General features: G+C 44.3%; 2 protein-coding genes across 5 annotated transcripts in view; one reads left to right on the forward strand and one right to left on the reverse strand.

Annotated features, from left to right (window-relative positions):
• GNRH1 (gonadotropin releasing hormone 1) lies at positions 1,039–5,813 on the forward strand. Its single transcript, XM_021375132.1, has 4 exons — positions 1,039–2,573; positions 2,979–3,120; positions 3,805–3,900; positions 5,424–5,813. The coding sequence occupies exons 1-4, from the start codon at positions 2,374–2,376 to the stop codon at positions 5,463–5,465; spliced, it is 480 nt and encodes a 159-aa protein (XP_021230807.1). The 5' UTR covers positions 1,039–2,373; the 3' UTR covers positions 5,466–5,813.
• DOCK5 (dedicator of cytokinesis 5) overlaps positions 6,589–17,670 on the reverse strand; it is a 103,774-nt gene continuing 92,692 nt past the window's right edge. For all 4 annotated transcript variants that reach the window (XM_021375125.1, XM_021375126.1, XM_021375124.1 and 1 more), the window contains 3 exons: positions 14,903–15,041; positions 13,655–13,770; positions 6,589–11,483 (listed from right to left, as the gene is read on the reverse strand). In XM_021375125.1, the coding sequence (XP_021230800.1) occupies positions 11,382–11,483; positions 13,655–13,770; positions 14,903–15,041 (357 nt within the window). In that variant the 3' untranslated portion in view covers positions 6,589–11,381. The remainder of the gene's footprint in view (positions 11,484–13,654; positions 13,771–14,902; positions 15,042–17,670) is intronic.

Here is a 17,670-nt window from a genome sequence, read left to right on the forward strand (position 1 = left end):
TAAGAAAAAAAACCCCAACAACGCTCAATCTTACTTGAATTTTACCTGGAAGGACAAGAAGTTAGAAAATACGTCAGATCTTAAAATTCACTGCTGCTTGTATACAAACTATAAAATATTGTAGCTAAAGTTGACTTTTGCCTTTTATGAGACCCTGTCCCCTCAGCCTGGATTAATATGTGCTCTCTCAAAAGGGCTACTTGGTGTATGCTTGATTACTTACTTTATGAGAAGACAGAATTTTAAACATCTCTTTCTGAACGGGCAATTTGTGCTGTGGCAGGAAGCAGAAGAGATTTTATACTCGAGAATGAAGTTCACCTGTTAGAAAAGCAAGAAAGCGTGACTTAGGAGGGGTGGATTGCTGCAGTATTTCATTCATTCTGCTTGAGAACTTTAACCGTGCCCTCTTTTATCTTTTTTTCAACTCATCATTCATCAGCTTTGTCCCCACCCATCAGGTTTGCTTAAAATACTTGAAGCCCAAAGTCATTGACCACAATTTTCAGAGGTATTTGCACTGTTCCTGACCCACTTTCTGCATCAGAGATCATCATCACGCAGTGCAAGCAGCTACATTGCCCTGCTTTACTTAGAATCATAGAAGGGCTTGGGTTGGAAGGGACCCCAAGGATCACTGAGTTCCAGCCCCCTGCCACAGGCAGGGCCACCAACCTCCAGACCTGGTACTAAACCAGGTTGCTTAATAAATGCTAAAGCATTTCCAGATGAAAAGACTGTGCTCAGCTTTGGTCTACATAAAGGGCTGATAATTTCAGTCTAATAAACTCTATGGTAGAACACTGCTTACACAAACACAAGACATACGGAAAGCCAACAACTAGGAGCAATTCTGAAGAGTCTATGCCAACCATATTTACCAGTGGCTGAAACTGGAGAGAGGTCACATGCAAAACCAAGCTCTACGCTTTGATTTCTTCTGACTGAAGCTCTCCCAGAGCGTGGATCAGCCTTCCACGTGGGCTCTGCCTCTACCAAAATCCACATCCTTCGCTGGTTTCCATTATGCGGGGCTGTAGAAGTATTTGTGGGCAAAAAGAACCAGCTGTAGTCTTCTCCCCCACCTCCCACCTCCTTTATGTAACCGGGGACCGTGGCACAGAGTTGAACACGAGGCATGGGAAGAACCTGATGTGCTTCAGGAGCAGCTCTAAGGAGACCTGCTGAGAAGCACAGCTGCTGGCAGACTTGGCTTCAGACTGGTTACTAAGAGGTGCAATTATCAGCCCCCTAAGTGGGCGCCCTCCCCTCTTTAAATGCCATCTTTCAGGATGAGCAAAATCTTAACGTTTCCTTTGTAATAGCCTTAATTTCAGCTAGGCAGAGCAGGGAAGGAAGCAGTCATGAAGCAGAAAATCTCCCTTCTCAAGTGATCTGCCTACGCTAAGGTAACCTTTCTCCCACTGAAACCAACTATTTTCACAGCTTGATCAGTTTATCAGCTGAACTAATGCTGGCTCCTCTTGCTGTGAGTAGGAGCATTACAGCAGGAAGAATTACTCTTTGCTAAACTCACTAAATCCTCCTTCAACTATTTACTTATTAAATTACATTTAATCCATTAATCTCGAAGAGGTCATGGGGGCAGGAAGAGAGGATGTTTAAAGACCACTAAACACGATACACCCAATTGCACATAAAACAGTACAGAGCAAGTCAAAACAGTGGCCAGGTGGATTAAAAAAAACAGGTTTCTGCCATCAAAATTAGTGAATTTGACTTCTGAATGCAGATTGCTACCACGACCTCTTCAAAACCTGCAGTGCGTGAAGTCTCAAGGACAAAAAAAGCTCCAGAAGTGTTTCCATGCCTAACTTCACACACACATATATATACATAGGAATAGGATTGTCCATAGACATACATATGGAGGGTCCTATTCAAGCAAGAGAGTCCCCTCCTCAGCACATTCAGAACTCCATAAACGTGTCTGTTGGATCCATTTAGTACTGCTTTGCATTTTATGGAGCACAGAACATGAAGGCATTTTCCTTTAAAGACTTTTGGAAGAGCACACAAAACGCCGTGTGTTTGTGCAAGCTTAGGCTCCTGTTTATGCACTGAAGGTCTGTTTCCTTCAGGTCTGATACACAGAGGATAAACCAAATTCCTCATCCATTTCAACTCCTGTAAGGCACTCTCCGGATATTCAAACCCACCCAAGAGCTTTTGCTTATTAAAAAAAAACAAAACAAAACAGAAGCCATTGAAAGACTGCGTATTTTCCATGGGGCCACAGCAGCCAGCTAGATTTGAACATCAGGTTTACAGCCTTTTAAAAGGAAGGCTGCAACCCCTATGGCTCCAAGAGGAAACAGCTGTAGGTAACAGCTACACCCAGCTGTTCCAATTATGTGCTTTACTTCTTTACTGCACCACAGCAGCCTTAAGAACAAAATTGCAGTCTGTAAGATAGAACGAGGTGGCGTTACCTGCTGTGAAAGGTTTGGTGGCAGGGTGGCTGTATATAAAGGGACACAACAAGCGAACTCACAGGACGTTTTCCAGCGGGGAAGAGTTGGAGCGATTCTGCAGCCTCTCTCAGCAAGCAGGTAACGTGCTGGAACAGCACGCCATTTCCATTTCACCTTTTCAGTCCTTACAGGTGCTGGCGTTGGAAGAAACCTGCGTTAGAACGCACTGCAAAGAGCACTTAGAACAGAAACTGGCTACACTGACCCCGTCTGTCAAATATCAACAGGGATTTTCACTGAACCTTTGAGGTCCAGGCGCTCCTAAAGCTCTGAAAGGGCGCTCAAAAATCCTAATTTAGATCTCCGTCCAAATTTCTCGGATGTCAGATCTCTTTATAACGAGCTAATCCATGCTTTGAGGGGCTCCAAACCCAGCTGCGGGTCAGAGCTGAAGGTCCAATCCAGAAACTCTTCCATGATTCTGTGAGATAAAAATTGAGCTGTAATGACCCAGGATCATTAACACGCTTTGTTCTCTCACAGAATGGAGAAGCCCAGGATGATCTTGGTCTGTGTCTTCCTGTTGACCACGTCTGTGGCAATCTGCTTGGCTCAACACTGGTCTTACGGCCTGCAACCGGGAGGAAAAAGGAACGCCGAAAATCTGGTGGAATCGTTTCAAGAGGTAGGTTCAGGACTGGAGAGCAACACTCATTTTGGCTACGATCCCTTACCTGTACCAGACACAACCAGAAAGCCACATGGCAGCATCAGAGGTGGCGTAGACTTTACTGGGGGTCTCTCTCTCAACACGTGTGTGTGTTATAGACATACAAGCGTAGACTTTGTGTCAAGTAGGAACTGGAAAGCAGATCGTGCTGTGGCTTTACGCTGACAATTAAGAGCCTTGCATGTGCAACAGTGCTTCTATGGCAGACAGAAAGCTGGGGCAGTTTGCTCTGAAGGAGGGATGGAAGTCTGACTTCCAGCTCAAACCTGACTTCACGCTCTCCCTCGTTTGAGCCGTCCTTCTGATCAGCTGCTTTGTGACAACATCCATGCACCTCCATGAGAACGTGGCAATGGAAGCTGGTGCAGGGTTAGCTGGCGAGTGCTTCAGTGAAGGACTCAAACCACAGAGCAGATGTGAACGTTCTGTCCACTGATGGCTTTTCTTATGCTTTCTAATATTTCATGTGTAGTCCTTTGTAACTACACTTCCAACATTCTACGGTTGCTGTAGCACACGTGCAGTGTGTAGGAAAGAGGTAAATACAACGGTGCAGTGAAAATTTCGCCTTTAATGTGGGCGGAGTTGCCTTAGAAGAAAGATCTGTTTTCACGAAGGCTGTGCTTATTCCTCATTCAGATTGCAAATGAAATGGAAAATCTAGGGGAAGCACAGAAGGCTGAATGCCCTGGCTCATACCAGCATCCCAGGTTGAGCGATCTGAAGGAAACCATGGTAAGTAACGTGTTATTTCTCTTATTGCTGTGGGAAAACTGCAGACCAGTCCAGGCTGGGAAAGCACAGGGTGGAGGGGTGTGAGTGGAGGGGAAGAAGAGGCAGGGAAGCTTAGTTCACATGTAGTAAGGGCAGAGCTGGGTTTGCCATCTGCATCATTCTCAGGTACCTCCAAGTTACAGCCCTAGAATATGACCACATAAATCTTGATGCTGTAGCCATGTCATTATTTACCAAATTAAGAATAAAATAAAGTCAAGCACGTTCTTCCTTAATACAAACGTAGGCAGCATTCGCAGATGCTTAACTTCAAAGGCATGCTTTGCCAGCTGAAGGATTGAGCCATATGGAAGTGCTGCTCCCAAGGTCCCTGGACTGGGAAATGTATTTTCCATTAGATGCTCTAATGCAATGACAGCAGAGACTTCACATACACACAAACTGCCACAGAAAGAACACTCTCAAGCAGAAGAGTGCTCTTCAAATAATACAGCGGCACCTTGATCTGCCCAGATGGTCCCCGCTTTCTGGGAAATATCTTTGAGTTGTCCTAAAATTGAAACACTCCCATCTCCAATTAATTTTTGAAGCCCAAACCAAAAATATCAATGGCGTCAGTCTCACCTCTTGCTGAGGTCTGAATACACGCTCAAACACTTACTTGGTGTATCTTGTTCCTGTGGTATAGCCTGAAATGTGTGGCCTTCTTACTTCTAGCTGCTTAATGACGCTGAAAACAAATTAAAGTTTTTCCAGATGTAGGTTTTCCAGTGTTAACGCATTCCTGAAGTTGACACGGGAGCGTTATGCAATGAGAAGGGAGGTGTCAGGAAATGGACCAGCCCATGGAAACAACTTTTCAGGTTGCCATCATCACTTCCTGATGCTGTTGGTAGTGAGCACAAACAGAGACACACCGAGCTGAGATACAAAAGGAAAACAAGAACACACTGAGCACTTCTACCCAAGACACCTTGGGCTTTCAATTCCAAGGGAACGTAAACAGATGCACCAACAGGAGACCAGATCCAGCAGGATGTGATGCAGGAACCCTGTTTCCATTCATAAAGCACTAAGGTATAGAGAGAATGAGAACGGGACAACTGTCTCCCACCTTGTAGCAAGCACAGCTTTCTTGTCCTTGGTATCTTGGCCAGCTGCTTAAGTTGACGGAGACATTTTGCATAGTGATGCTTTGTGTAAGTTCATGTCAAAACGTAGCGTTCAGCAGCTGCAGGGCTGCCCTCTAAGAACTGCTGCGGCGGTGGGCCCGCTAACAGATGTAAAGTTGGTCACGCGCTTTGGGATGAAAAGGGCTATTATAAGTGTCAGTTACACTACACTGCATGATCAGATCCATGGGCAGGTGGCAGAGAGATCAAGTCGGGTCAGATTTATGTCATTCTAATCCTCCTTCCAACGGAGACCTCAATAGGAATACGTTAGCATCTGAGCAGGCTTTAAAATTCCATCATCAAAGTTCTTTCTTCTCTTTTACAATTGTATATGGTGTGTGCTTGCAGGCAAGCCTGATCGAAGGAGAAGCTAGAAGAAAGAAGATTTAAATCCACAAAGCCAACAGCGGACCCAGAATAGAACTTCAAAGCAATGTTAGTAACAGTTCCTCCTGCCTCTGCTTTGATTGCAATATGTGAATAAATACTGCGAAATTACATGGGAATAGTGGAAGACGCTGTTGTCTAGATGACTTGCTTGTAGGTAAAAGAGAACACGTTCTAGTCCAGTGGTGGAGAATCAGCTCTATGGGGTTGGCTTTGCATTCTATAATGAAAACTTGGCAGTGACAGCTTTTGTTTCACACCTATGCACAATGCCTGGGTGTGGGCACTGTCTGATCACAGTCATTGGATACAACTGTAATACAACTTCATTAAAAATTATGAAAAATTTTACTGCTGGAATGGAGTTCTGCTCACACGTCAGTAGACCACACATGAAAGACTTTTATAAGCTTTTTTTTTTTTTTTTACTGGTTCACTCATAAAAACTACATTTATATTAAAAAGGTATTTACAAACTTTACAATAGTTAATACATTTAAAAAAACCACAAAAATGTATACACCTTGCTTTACAGACTTAGTGAATCCTATGCCATTTACCCAGAGAGATGCAGCCTCCTTTTCCCATGCTTAGCTCCTATTCTTCCTTCAGAGCCAGTTTAAAAGCTGCATTTTCTGCTGCTTCAATTACAGAGGATGAAAAGAGGAACAAAGGATTTGCGGTCTGTAGAGAAGGGTGTTTCATAACTAAACCATCACACCCAGGATCTCAAAATGCTCACAAGAACGTGTGACACAACATCCATGTTCTCCCAAACTCAAGACAAACACATCCTGTGGTTCATCGTGTCATTAAAACCTTTGTAGTACCAACAGGGAACAACTACATCCATTGACAACATGGATGTTGGGGAGCCTCGCTCCACTCCAACTGGGGTATCTATCTTCACGTCAAAACCGGTTATATACACACTGCAATGCATTATGAAGATCAATTAGAATGTTAACAGGAGCAGAATGAGGTGAACCTCACTGCGTGCTTTTGAAAAGCCCATCTCCTACCATGCAAGACATGAAATCCCATCTACGTGTGGTTGTTTTTTTTCCTGATACGGTCCCAGGAAAAGCTCGCACTGTTCCACTAGATAACGTAGTCTGCAACGGTCAACATAAGACACAGAATTTTTTAATTAAAAGAAACTGAAAAATGGTAGCAGTAGTCGTCAGGAATGTTTTTACATTTAAGAAAAGGGTTACAGTCAAGTGACAGACATCTTAAAACTTCTTATTGCCATTTACAATTCGAAAAATAAATAAGGAGAGGAAATCCGAGCCATTATCGCTACAAGTCCAACCTGCTGTTCATCTGGGCAACGTGCTCTGGGCTGCACAGCACGGTGGGGATTGGATACGGGTTCTCAACAACTGCTACATGGCCAGGATGGTATTTCTGCCACCGCAGATCACAGAGCTGTTCTCACTGGAATCGGTGTCCTTTCCTAATCCCATAATCCACTGAAATGGAAAGCTCTCTGCTTCTCTCTTCCCTGATGTGGATTAGAGCCTGTAACATTTTTAAAGGAATTTAGCACAGCGTGACGAGCTTTAATTAAAAGCTCCAGGAAACAAGTGTTGAGCATATTTCTCCAAAGAAAAGAAAAAAGATCCTCTCTACGACTTGAAATTCAACACTAGCAGTGGACAGCGTAGCTGTGAGATGGGACTCAGACCGTGTCTTCTCTGCAGTCTGCATATTGAACTCTGTTTTATTCTAAGCCATGAGCTCGGTACAAATGCTGCTGTTTGCTTTCAGTTCTGCTATGCGGAGATCACCATTATGGATTGATCTTGGACTCCCATTTTCAGTCCTACGCTTTAGATGACATTGAGTGATGCTTCCAAAGTCATTTAAGTGACATGGAATGCCATTTCTCATCTCGAAAACGAAGTAGTGAGAACTTAAGCAGTCTCTGAAGATGAAATCTCAGAACTTAGGTATTGTAGCAAAGAGCAGAACATTTTCATTGAAAAAAAATAAAAAAAATCAGAGATCTGGTGGGATTTTGCACTAAATTCTCCTTAATTAAAAGCATTCGGGCCCCCTGCTTACTCACACACTTAAGAGCCCAATTGCTTTTAAAAACCCGGCACTGAGAAGGACAATGCTGTTTTCCAAAACTGGCCCAAACAAAGGCCCACGTCACTTGGGCAAAGCACAGAAATCCCATCGTGTAGATCTACGTAGGCTCTGCTGACTTGTATCAGCTAAGAACAGAACGCTTCACACAGTCAGTAATACACTGAAGAAAACTCAACTCCTACCCACAAGCTAGTTTGACCAAAGGCAAGAAAAAGGGAAGAGTTTCCAGCACTTCCAACAGGCCCTAGTACAACAATAATGCTAAGAAAGAATTAAAATGCCCCCAAAACTTCAACTGTTGGCGTAGAAAATTTGCACAGCATTTTAGGGAGGGAGATCTCCTCGCTCCATAGTTCAGCATCAGCTGCTCCTTTCCTTGCAGGGAGGTGATGTCTCACGATGACAACCACCGCAGTGGGAAGAATGGAATGAGCTGCAGAGAGTGCACCATGAGAAGCATCATGGAGCCACCAGGTGGGATGGGGCGACTGCAAGGCAGAGCTATGGGGAGACAGCATCCTCACTGCTGGCTCTGTTGTGAGAGCTGAAGATGCAAATGAAAGGCTTGTTTCAGGCCCTGCTGAACGCAGGGGTGGGGTTCCACCACCGCCCTACTTCTCCCCACCATGTATTTGGGGATGTGGACATCATAAGCATCAGGAGAGACAATGACTGGGTTCACTTTTTCCCTGGGGCTGATAGAGGCACGAGCCAAGGGAGGAAAGGGAGGGAGGGGATAATTAACCACTTATGTGCCAGGTACTCTGTATGTACAACTAGTCTGTAATCATAGGAATAGGAAACAAATGGGGAAAAAAGAGACTACAAAGCAAAGGGCCCGGACTAGCAGGCAGAACCAAACATCCTTGAAGTTGAAAAGCGTGGAGTATAGGGTCATTAAAGATTGGCTGAAGAACTCTTCCCAAGGTCAGGCTTCCCCCAGTGAGGTCTTTTTGCATGGACTAGCTCCATGCTCCAGGAAAAATACCCACTGGATGCACAAGGTACATCTACAAGTTGAAGTTAATAAAGCAGATCAGAAAGGCAGGGAATTATCACTCAAACATCACTTGGAACTGAAACAACCAAACCAGACTGCTGTCCTCTTAGCCCATGAGAAGCCACTAGCCAAACTTCCTGCTGACTTACCAAAGGAATTAAAAGCAAACCTGCTCTGGAAAGGAAAAGAACCAAGGAATGAGGGAACAAAGGCAAGGCACTGAATTACTAAAGGTGGAGTTGATGCCTACCTTTCTATCACTCACACCTCACCATAGGGCTGTGCCTTAACGGAACTCTTGCTGAAGACAAAAAGTTCTTGTTCAAGTGAAGAGTTTGAAAGGATCCTTCAGTTTGTGTGCGACAGCAGCAGAAGGAAGATGGTGCTTACAAGAGGAGGGAGAAGTGGACAAGAAATGAAAGACAAGAAAACCCAAGTGGTGTTCAAGTCAGGCAGCATCTGTGCCCAGGAACATAACGCAGAGCTGACAAGCCCTGCAATGCACTGCAGAGGTGGTGAAACACACTCAGGTTGTCCAGAATGGTTTCAAAGATTTCCCCTGAGAAGGCAACGGCCCAGAAGACAATTGCATGTGAGCTATAGAGAGCACAACTGTGACTGCAGTGCAACTTCCCCAACGTCTCCATCCTGCTCTGTGATGGGAATCTGATATGACCCTTTAATGAGTGCAATCTGTTTGCAGAGCCATACATGCAGCAAAATAAATGCAGGTTTCATGAACTGGAGTCACACAGAAGGCAAAGGAACATAAAAGAACAACAGACAGGGCAACTTTGGTCCTCACAGTCAGAATAGGGATTCTTTGATTTTGTTTTTCTCTGAAGAAGAGCTGAAACCTAATTAAAGCCTATCTCAAACAACTTTAATTTTTCAGTAGGGCAATAAAACTCAGTTAAGTCGTGTGAGCAGAATATTGGTGCAGTGGCCTGCAAAAAAAACCCACAACAAATCAAACAAAAAAACCCCGGTATCCTGTGAGCAACATCCACAGCAGGGTTCTTAATGTGTCTCCATAAATTACACCTGATAATCAGGAACTTAATGACAGCGACAGGTAATAAGCAATATCATTTCCTAGAAGAAAGAAATGTGGCACCAAGTGGCAGTGACACCTCTGGGGGGATATGTAAGAAAGTTATAACTACGTTGCTTGAAAAGATAACAGTGAAGTTCCTCATAAGGGGAATGAGTTCTGAAACTGGGAGTTTAGGAAGGTCCCGCTCCACACAGCAAGAAAGAGCTGCTGGAACTATTTTTGGAGTGATCATTCCGTGGTAGAACAGACCTGAAATGCAGGCTGCAAGTCAACTTTCAATTGAACTTCCTTCCAGCTTAAGCACTGCACAAGGCCCATCTGGTCCATATATATGGAGTATTGATGTTTGTGCTCTATCTTTGGTCGCTATATAGCCATGAGGAAAGGCTCTTCTAACTGCGTGCATGGATAACAGGAATTTTAAAAGGTTAAAACCCAAGATCAGGACATTTCTCTACTTCAGAATAAATAAAATGAAAGGACTGATGTTGACATTTTGAGAGAGCAGGAAATAAATAACTGAAAGAGAATAATTAAGCAGATTAATAAAATACTCATAAATAATATAATTATCTCGTTCTCCAAGGAAAGAAAAGCTGCAGAGCTGGAGTAATCCAAACAACAGGAAGCGTGGTGGTTAATTGACAAGTCTTCCACACATCCAAGATCCAAGTGGCTCCTCAAAGTCTAGTGGCTGTGAACAACTTAGACCAAGGGAGGTCACAAATCAAAGTGCAAGTACTCCACATGAGGAGGAGGGAAAGGAGGATGATACTTATTTCTGTTTGTGAGGATACGGCCAGCCCAAGGAAATGTTACAGTACAGACTCCATCCTCCCCAGGTTGCTGGTATCAATACAGTGCTGGTATCGACACAACTTCTACCCATTCTAAGACATTCACAGGAGAAAAGTCACTTTTTACACCCTATTCAAAAAGCACGAAGATGAAGCCTTTGTCCCAGATGCAAAACAAAGTAGCAACATAACAAAGGAAGGAATATCAACTGCTCTGTAGTGTTAAAACCAGAATCAACAGTGAAATTATGATTAAGTACCAGCAAACCTAAACCCTCCATTGGGAGTGAGCAACTGCCACTACCGGAGCAGAGACGGTGTAAGGCAGAACGTCTGCACTTCATCTTAAATACACATGATGAGCAGCAGAAAAGAGGTTTCTTATTCTGCTAACAATGCTCAGGTCTCTGCCTGCAATCATGAATCTTAGGAGACCACACATCACACACCGACACCTGACATCGCACGGCTGCGATCCGTCTCACTTCATGCAAATCAGGGCTTGTCTACAGCGACAGAAGGAGGGATTTGTGCTTTAGTACAGCTACAAAGCTGTCATGAACCCATGTGGAAATACTGCAGAACACATCTCATACTGGTGTGGCTCACTTCGGTTCGAGCACTGGTTTCAAATCACTGCTGTGATGGTTTTAGACTAGGAACGAGCCGCTGAAATTGCATCAGTGATAAAATTCAGGACAGACAAGACTAAGACAAGAATTCCAGTAGGCTGACTTCTTCCCCTATGTGATTAGTGTCTCATTATTGGAAAGGTAAACCAGAGGTTGGGAATACAGTTACATCAAGAGTTCCTTTTGGTACTTCCCAGGGACAACTTCAATGGAAGTGAATGGAATGGCAAACGAGATCACTAGTCTTTAGGGTAGAAAGCCCCAGCACATCAGTGAAGAGAAAGCAGCCATTTCTCTCTAGGCACTTGCTGTTAGGCAAGCAAGTAATAATCCTCACTGCAATCCTTGCTCTGAAGAGAGGACGCTGGATTTTCTGGTTTTTGGGGGTGGAGGGGGAGGTTTGGCTTCACGTCTGCTTGGTAGTGGTGGAGCAACCTGAGAAGATAAAACGAAAACACACAGGAAAAACAAACCATTACCAGGCAAGTTAAGACATTTTGCTTGTCCAAACAGAAGCAAAGCAAAAACTCCTGTGCTTCTTGATCGTTCTTTCAGGATCAAATCTCTGAATTCACCCTCTCAGTGCTCTGTGCAATCAATGAGAGGGGCAAAGGAGGACACATCCCCCAGAGGTAGTAAAACAGAGAGGTTTTAGTTGTTAGAGGAACCCTGAGTTGTAGATATGCTTTACTTGCTTCTGACCAGCAGCCTGAGTCAGTTATTTGCCCAGTCCCAAGTTTTATCAGTAAAATGGAAATAAACCCATTTCTCAGGGTTTCAAAATTCAACTGTTTTTATCTTGCTGGCTTGACCTCTTGTTGAGCTGCACCACACACCGAAGGGATGTAAAATGCTTCCAAATCAGAATGGTGCAACTCACTCCATAAAATGGCAGCAAACTGAAAGTTCTGCTAAAAGAAGCCACAGCCTTCCTGCCCAACACATGGGATTATTAAAATCTCGTTGTTCTTGAAGAAAACTGCACTAAATGGGTTCTTCCAAGCTGGCCCTTTGCTTGTTTCAAGGTGCATCCTGGAAACACATGAGAAGTGAAGTCCAGGTGAAAAAGAAGCTCACGTGGTTCACCTCCTGCTTAGCTGAATCCACTAAGATTTCGTGACTATTTTAACTAAACGAGGACACACTCAACTTCGCAACAGCAGCAAAAGTAGCAAAACACTTCACAAAATGCTTCTACAGCCTCTCTTTGCAGCCCTTCGAATCCGTCCCATTTGGCTACAAGCCAAGGTCAACGTTTTGAGCCGGAGCATGTTAGTAATTAGTTTTCTTACAAGACTCAAGGGAAGGGGGCTCTTTCATTAATCCTCTTGAACCAGCAACTCCCACAGCATCCCCAGGGCTGGCACATTTCCGCCATCCACACCACCTACATCAGCTACAATGCCCCTTTTTTGAGAAGAACAGTCAATTTGCAAGAGAAGGTCTGAGCAGAAAACCTCCCACTTATCCCATATTTCAACACTTCGTGCCATCGTCACAGAGAAATAAAAGACCAACTGCTGCACTGTCTTTCTGTGATGTGGAAGTAACATCTTTGGGAAGTGTCATCACTCTTTAAATTCACTATTTTTGGTGAAAATCTGTATCTTGTTACCTAGGTACTCCACAAATCTCCTTTGTAAATAGCACTGGGAAAGACATCGCTGTCACAGTTCCAAAAGGAACCCTGATGCACAGTGCTAAGCAACTACATTCATATCAGGAGCAGCAACATTTCAGGGCCAGGTGAAATGATTTTGACACAACTGATGTCTCCAAAGCTGATTATTTGACGTTTCTGCCTGGCTGAGGCATTTTACTCAAGGCTGAAGCTCCGCTTTAAGTTCCAGATGTCTTGTTTTTCTACGATAAACAACCTTCCCAAGACGGGATGTTTCTCTTCAAAGATCCAAGAGTGCCATAAATAAGAAACAAGAAGGACAGACATCCCTGAGGTGAGGCACGAGTCCAAACCAGGAACCAACTGGAAGAGATTCAGTGTCCTTGTGCCAAATACGGATAAAGGGAGGAGTGGGATACCTCCTTGAATGACCACAGAAGACCCCCACAACAGAGCAGAAGATTCAACTATGCTATGTTACCTCGTACTTACATAATCCATCAAATATGCAATAGGTGGGTGTGACTTATGCATTAGGCAGGCGAATAGTGAAAAATGTTTTGACTACAAACAGAAGCCAGTGTAAAGACTTGGGGTGCCTGATCTATTCTGAGCAGGGCACAAGGTGGAATATTCCCACAAATCCATCTCTCTGACAGTATTTCTGACAGTATGCAAACTCTTCTTTTTTTAGGACCAGATTTCTGTACTATTTCACATGTTGATCACGCTTTGGAAACTCTTCCCTGCCCCATTCCCCACACAGTTTGCCTAATCAAGGACAACGCAGTCGCCACTTGAAAATGGGACCACATTTGATAGCTCCCTCTCAAAACTTCTTATTCTTTTGTGGTTTCAGGGAGCGAACCAGTAAAACGATTAGACAAGTTCCAAGCAGCACCATCCGAGAAGCAGCTTGGAAAATTCCACTGGTGTCTTTCTCAAATGCTGCCTTCCAGAGAAATGTCAGCCCTCATTTCCTTACCTCCACAGAGTTCCTCGGGTTGCTATTCTCATAGGGTTTGCTCTTGGGCGGAGGTGGGGGTGGGGTGCTCTGCAAGCTAGCAGCTGGCAATCCATCCGACTGCAATGAGGGAAAACCTAGAAGCAAGAACAGTAAGACAAGACAATGAAGTAGGAGGAAAAGGAGTGGGAAAATGAATTGACCGTGTATTTGTTCTAGCAGCCGAATCTGAACAGAGATGTCAAAGTAGAATCAAAGTTTTATCTCCCTCAAGTTCAAAATGCCCCAAAGAATTCTGCCTTCATCAAATGAACCTAAGCTTATGTGAAAAATGCATGCCTGAGAGAATAGAAAATTGAATCCATTATCACATCTGCAATGTTCACTGGGGTTTCCTTTCAGCCAGGGCCTCAACCTGAGAATTCACTTTGATTTTAACTCCAGTTGATGGAGTAGATAAGTACTCAAACTTCAGAAGAATTCTTGGGAAACTATCCTGCTCCTAATGGCAATTAAAACTGCTTGCTAAGTAAAAGCATGAGGTTTCATACTCCTTTCACAGATCTCTCTTCACATATTATTTCTACCTTTGTTTGTATTCCTGGTTCTCTCTTCTCCACTCCCTTACTCCAGTAAGTATTTTTTGTTTGTTTTAAGCCTCCTGTACAAGCTTTATGCTTCTCTACTTCATTATTCTATGATTCTATGATTATTCAGAAACACTGGATTCTGAATTTATCTCCATGTAAGAGGAAGATCCTACATGCGATTGTCTATCCATTTAAGAAACAGAGCAGTAGCGTGAGAAACTTAACACCAAGAACAGCAAGGAAGCCATTACTGGTGAGATTACAGCTGCATTTTTACCTTGGTCATACATTCATATGTTGCTTCAGAATTAAGGACACAGCCTAGTGAAGGCAACCGCGAATTACTGAGTTTCCTAATTCTTCAAGATAAATTCCTTCTCCTTCAAGTGTAACATTAACTAGGTGAGTGCCCAAGCTGCAGAGCAATATCTCCTTTAAAATTTTTAACAAAGCCTGCGGGGCTCGTGCTGTTCAGCCAGAGACCTGCTCAGAAACCAAACCAAGCCACCACGCAGCACCAATGCAGTCCCCTTTAGTGGATTCACTACACATGTTCCAATAGCACGAGTCGTTATCATCCCACTTCATTTACTTCCCTCCCTCCCTTCCTCCCCAGTGAGGTGACCTCAGCAAAATTACAGTAACCCATACCCATCAACTGCTGCATTACAGAACTTACTGTGGGTTCTTGGGGTTTTGGGAGTTATGGGTGGTGGGCTGAGAGGCGTTGACTGCTGGAGAGAAGAACCCTGAAGCAAAGTCAGCCTGTTGTCTCCTAACTGAAGACTCTTTGGCCTTTGAGCTTTTCCTGACGTGCTCTGGTTAAAACAAAGAGTAAACAAAACCTTTAGAAGTCAGCAAAGTTGCTGCACACGTATCAGATCATCAGACCTGTCACAAAGGCACCAACATGCTCCAGGAGAGTCGTGCATAAGAGAGAAGGGTGCATTCAGGTGAAACGCGACAGTGAAAGCACGGCTCTGGCTAAGCCATGTCAGGAGGCATCCACTGTGCTCCTATGACACATTCAGTCTTCTTCGGGACCCTAGTAAATGGGTAGCAGTATTAAACTGTTTTTAATGACATCAATCTCTGCACTAAAAGGGAAGAGACCAGGGAAGGAAACCTACAGCCAGTTTAAAGAAGAGCTGGCAGCCAGCATCTTTGAGGACCCCTTCATAGAATCACAGAATGGCCTGGGATGAAAGGGTCCTCAGAGATCATCTAGTTTCAACCCCCCTGCTGAGTGCAGGGTCACCAACCACCGCACCAGGCTGCCCAGAGCCACGTCCAGCCTGGCCTTGAATGCCTCCAGGGATGGGGCATCCACAACCTCCCTGGGCAACCTGTTCCAGTGCGTCACCACCCTCTGAGTGAAAAACTTCCTCCTAATATCTAACCTAAACCTCCCCTGTCTCAGTTTAAAACCATTCCCCCTTGTCCTATCGCTATCCACCCTCGTAAACAAGGGTTTACAAACCCTCTTCCCAAAGCCTTGGCCAGCTGAGTGTCAAATGGATGTAACACGACATCTACCCACTGATGCCAAGGGGTAAACTGAACCACTCCAACTGTCACAAGCAGTACAGTTGCGCAGAGGTCCTTAGGTGGACACCCAAACACCACATTCAGCTTGGTGGTAACTGCAGTGATAGATGGTGCTTTGGCCAGCTTGATTCAGAGTGCCCTCAATTAGCACTGCGAATAGGCAAATTGGCTATTAATTAAACGTGTCAGTAAGACAAGAGACATCAAAAGCTTCATTCGGCCAGCTGAATTCCACCTCCATCCCAACGCTCAGGTTTCCTACTAGCACTGCATGCCTGAACACACACAGGCAGCCAAAGGGACACTCCAGCCAAGGAGACAAAGGTGAAGTTTCTTCTTTCTGAATACGGACCGGAGAGTCCTGAACACATCCGAGTCCCTTTAAAGATTATTTATTGCTTTACAGGGAAGGCTGTCATGCTTACACATGTAATTAAACTCACTGAACTCTTGGAGATCAATTCTCCCTCACTGAGCAGTTCACCATTTCTCACTGCACAGAAGGGAGCACACATTGGTGTGCAGTGAATATAAAACGAACAGAGCCCAAAGCTGCTGGACATACAGTAAGCTTTTGGTTCCCTCTGGCTTTCTAGCTCCCACACAGCTTCTTCAAGAGCTGCATAAAATCACTCTGCCCGATTCCTGCGCTGCACTACGCAGACATGGAACAAACCAGCTATTAAAAAAAAAAAAAGCTTTCTGTGTACTTTGCAACATTCTTCAGCCTGAGTATAACCCTTAACTGCTCGTATACTTCAGTAAGCTGATCACACATGCAACTCGCCCTCAGAGAGGTGGTGAGAAGGGAGGGTGGGTGTTCTGGTTTGCCTCTCTCAGCTCTTTGCAAAGCAGGGTCTTGCACACACATGCCTTACTGTCCCAGGGAACTGGTCAATAAAACAGGCTTTCCTCCAGAAACTTTCCATCTAGCTGTACTTAATAAAGTGATCAGCTGCTGACATCACAGTTTGCGGGTTAAACCCATTTAATTCAACAGCACCGCTTTGAAAGGCAGAGGGCCAGGCCTCCTGAATCACTAATATTTACAATCCCAGATTTTCCTATCAGCACCAAATGGCAAGGTTCTAGAACCACGCTTCCCCTTTTTCGGATATATTCTGCAGACTCCGAGTGCTGGCAGCATCGCTCAGATTTGATGAGAATTCCTCAGTCTATAGCAACATAACCCATTCCTGCCAGATCCAGCTGAGATCTGGTCAAGGAAAGGGAAACAGAAGAGCTGATGGTTTTCTTATTCTCTATACAACTTGTGTTATGTCAAATCACTATCACTGAGCCATCAGCTCAAATTCGAAGACACCTCATTATTGCATACTCTCTGACAGTGCAACACAGTCTTAGCATAAATCAGAACACACACCCCAAGCTCACACAACTCTAATTTTGAGCTGAAACTTCTCTGTTCACATTAGGGAACCATTCTGAATCACGCTGTTAACTTGAATGCCCAACAGTCTCCAATATATTCCTTGTTATAATACGGCTGCAGGGGGATAGATTCTCTTTTATTCCTCTTTTGCAGAAACCATTCTCAAGGAATAAACACTCCTGCTCTCATGCAGGAGGTCTGGAGCACAGTGCAGACTTGGAAAGCCTGTTTTTCAAAGCGCCAAGCTAATGACCTAACCACTAGACCATCTTTTTTCATCTCCCCAAACTACCAAACTGATGCAGTACATTTGATTTGCGCAGTGATGCTGACTGACAGCAGCTGAACATCTGGCTTGCCAGCTGCATGTTTGTGTGGGCTAGCAATATCTACTTGCTCCAATACAAACAGAACAATTCTACACGGCACTGAGTGCACTGGAGTCCTCCATCTCCTAGAAGAAATGAGAGCAATGAGCACAGAGATGAAACATCAGCACCTCATGC

Source organism: Numida meleagris, chromosome 21, assembly GCF_002078875.1.
Source record: "Numida meleagris isolate 19003 breed g44 Domestic line chromosome 21, NumMel1.0, whole genome shotgun sequence".
NCBI classification, from domain to species: Eukaryota; Metazoa; Chordata; class Aves; order Galliformes; family Numididae; genus Numida; species Numida meleagris.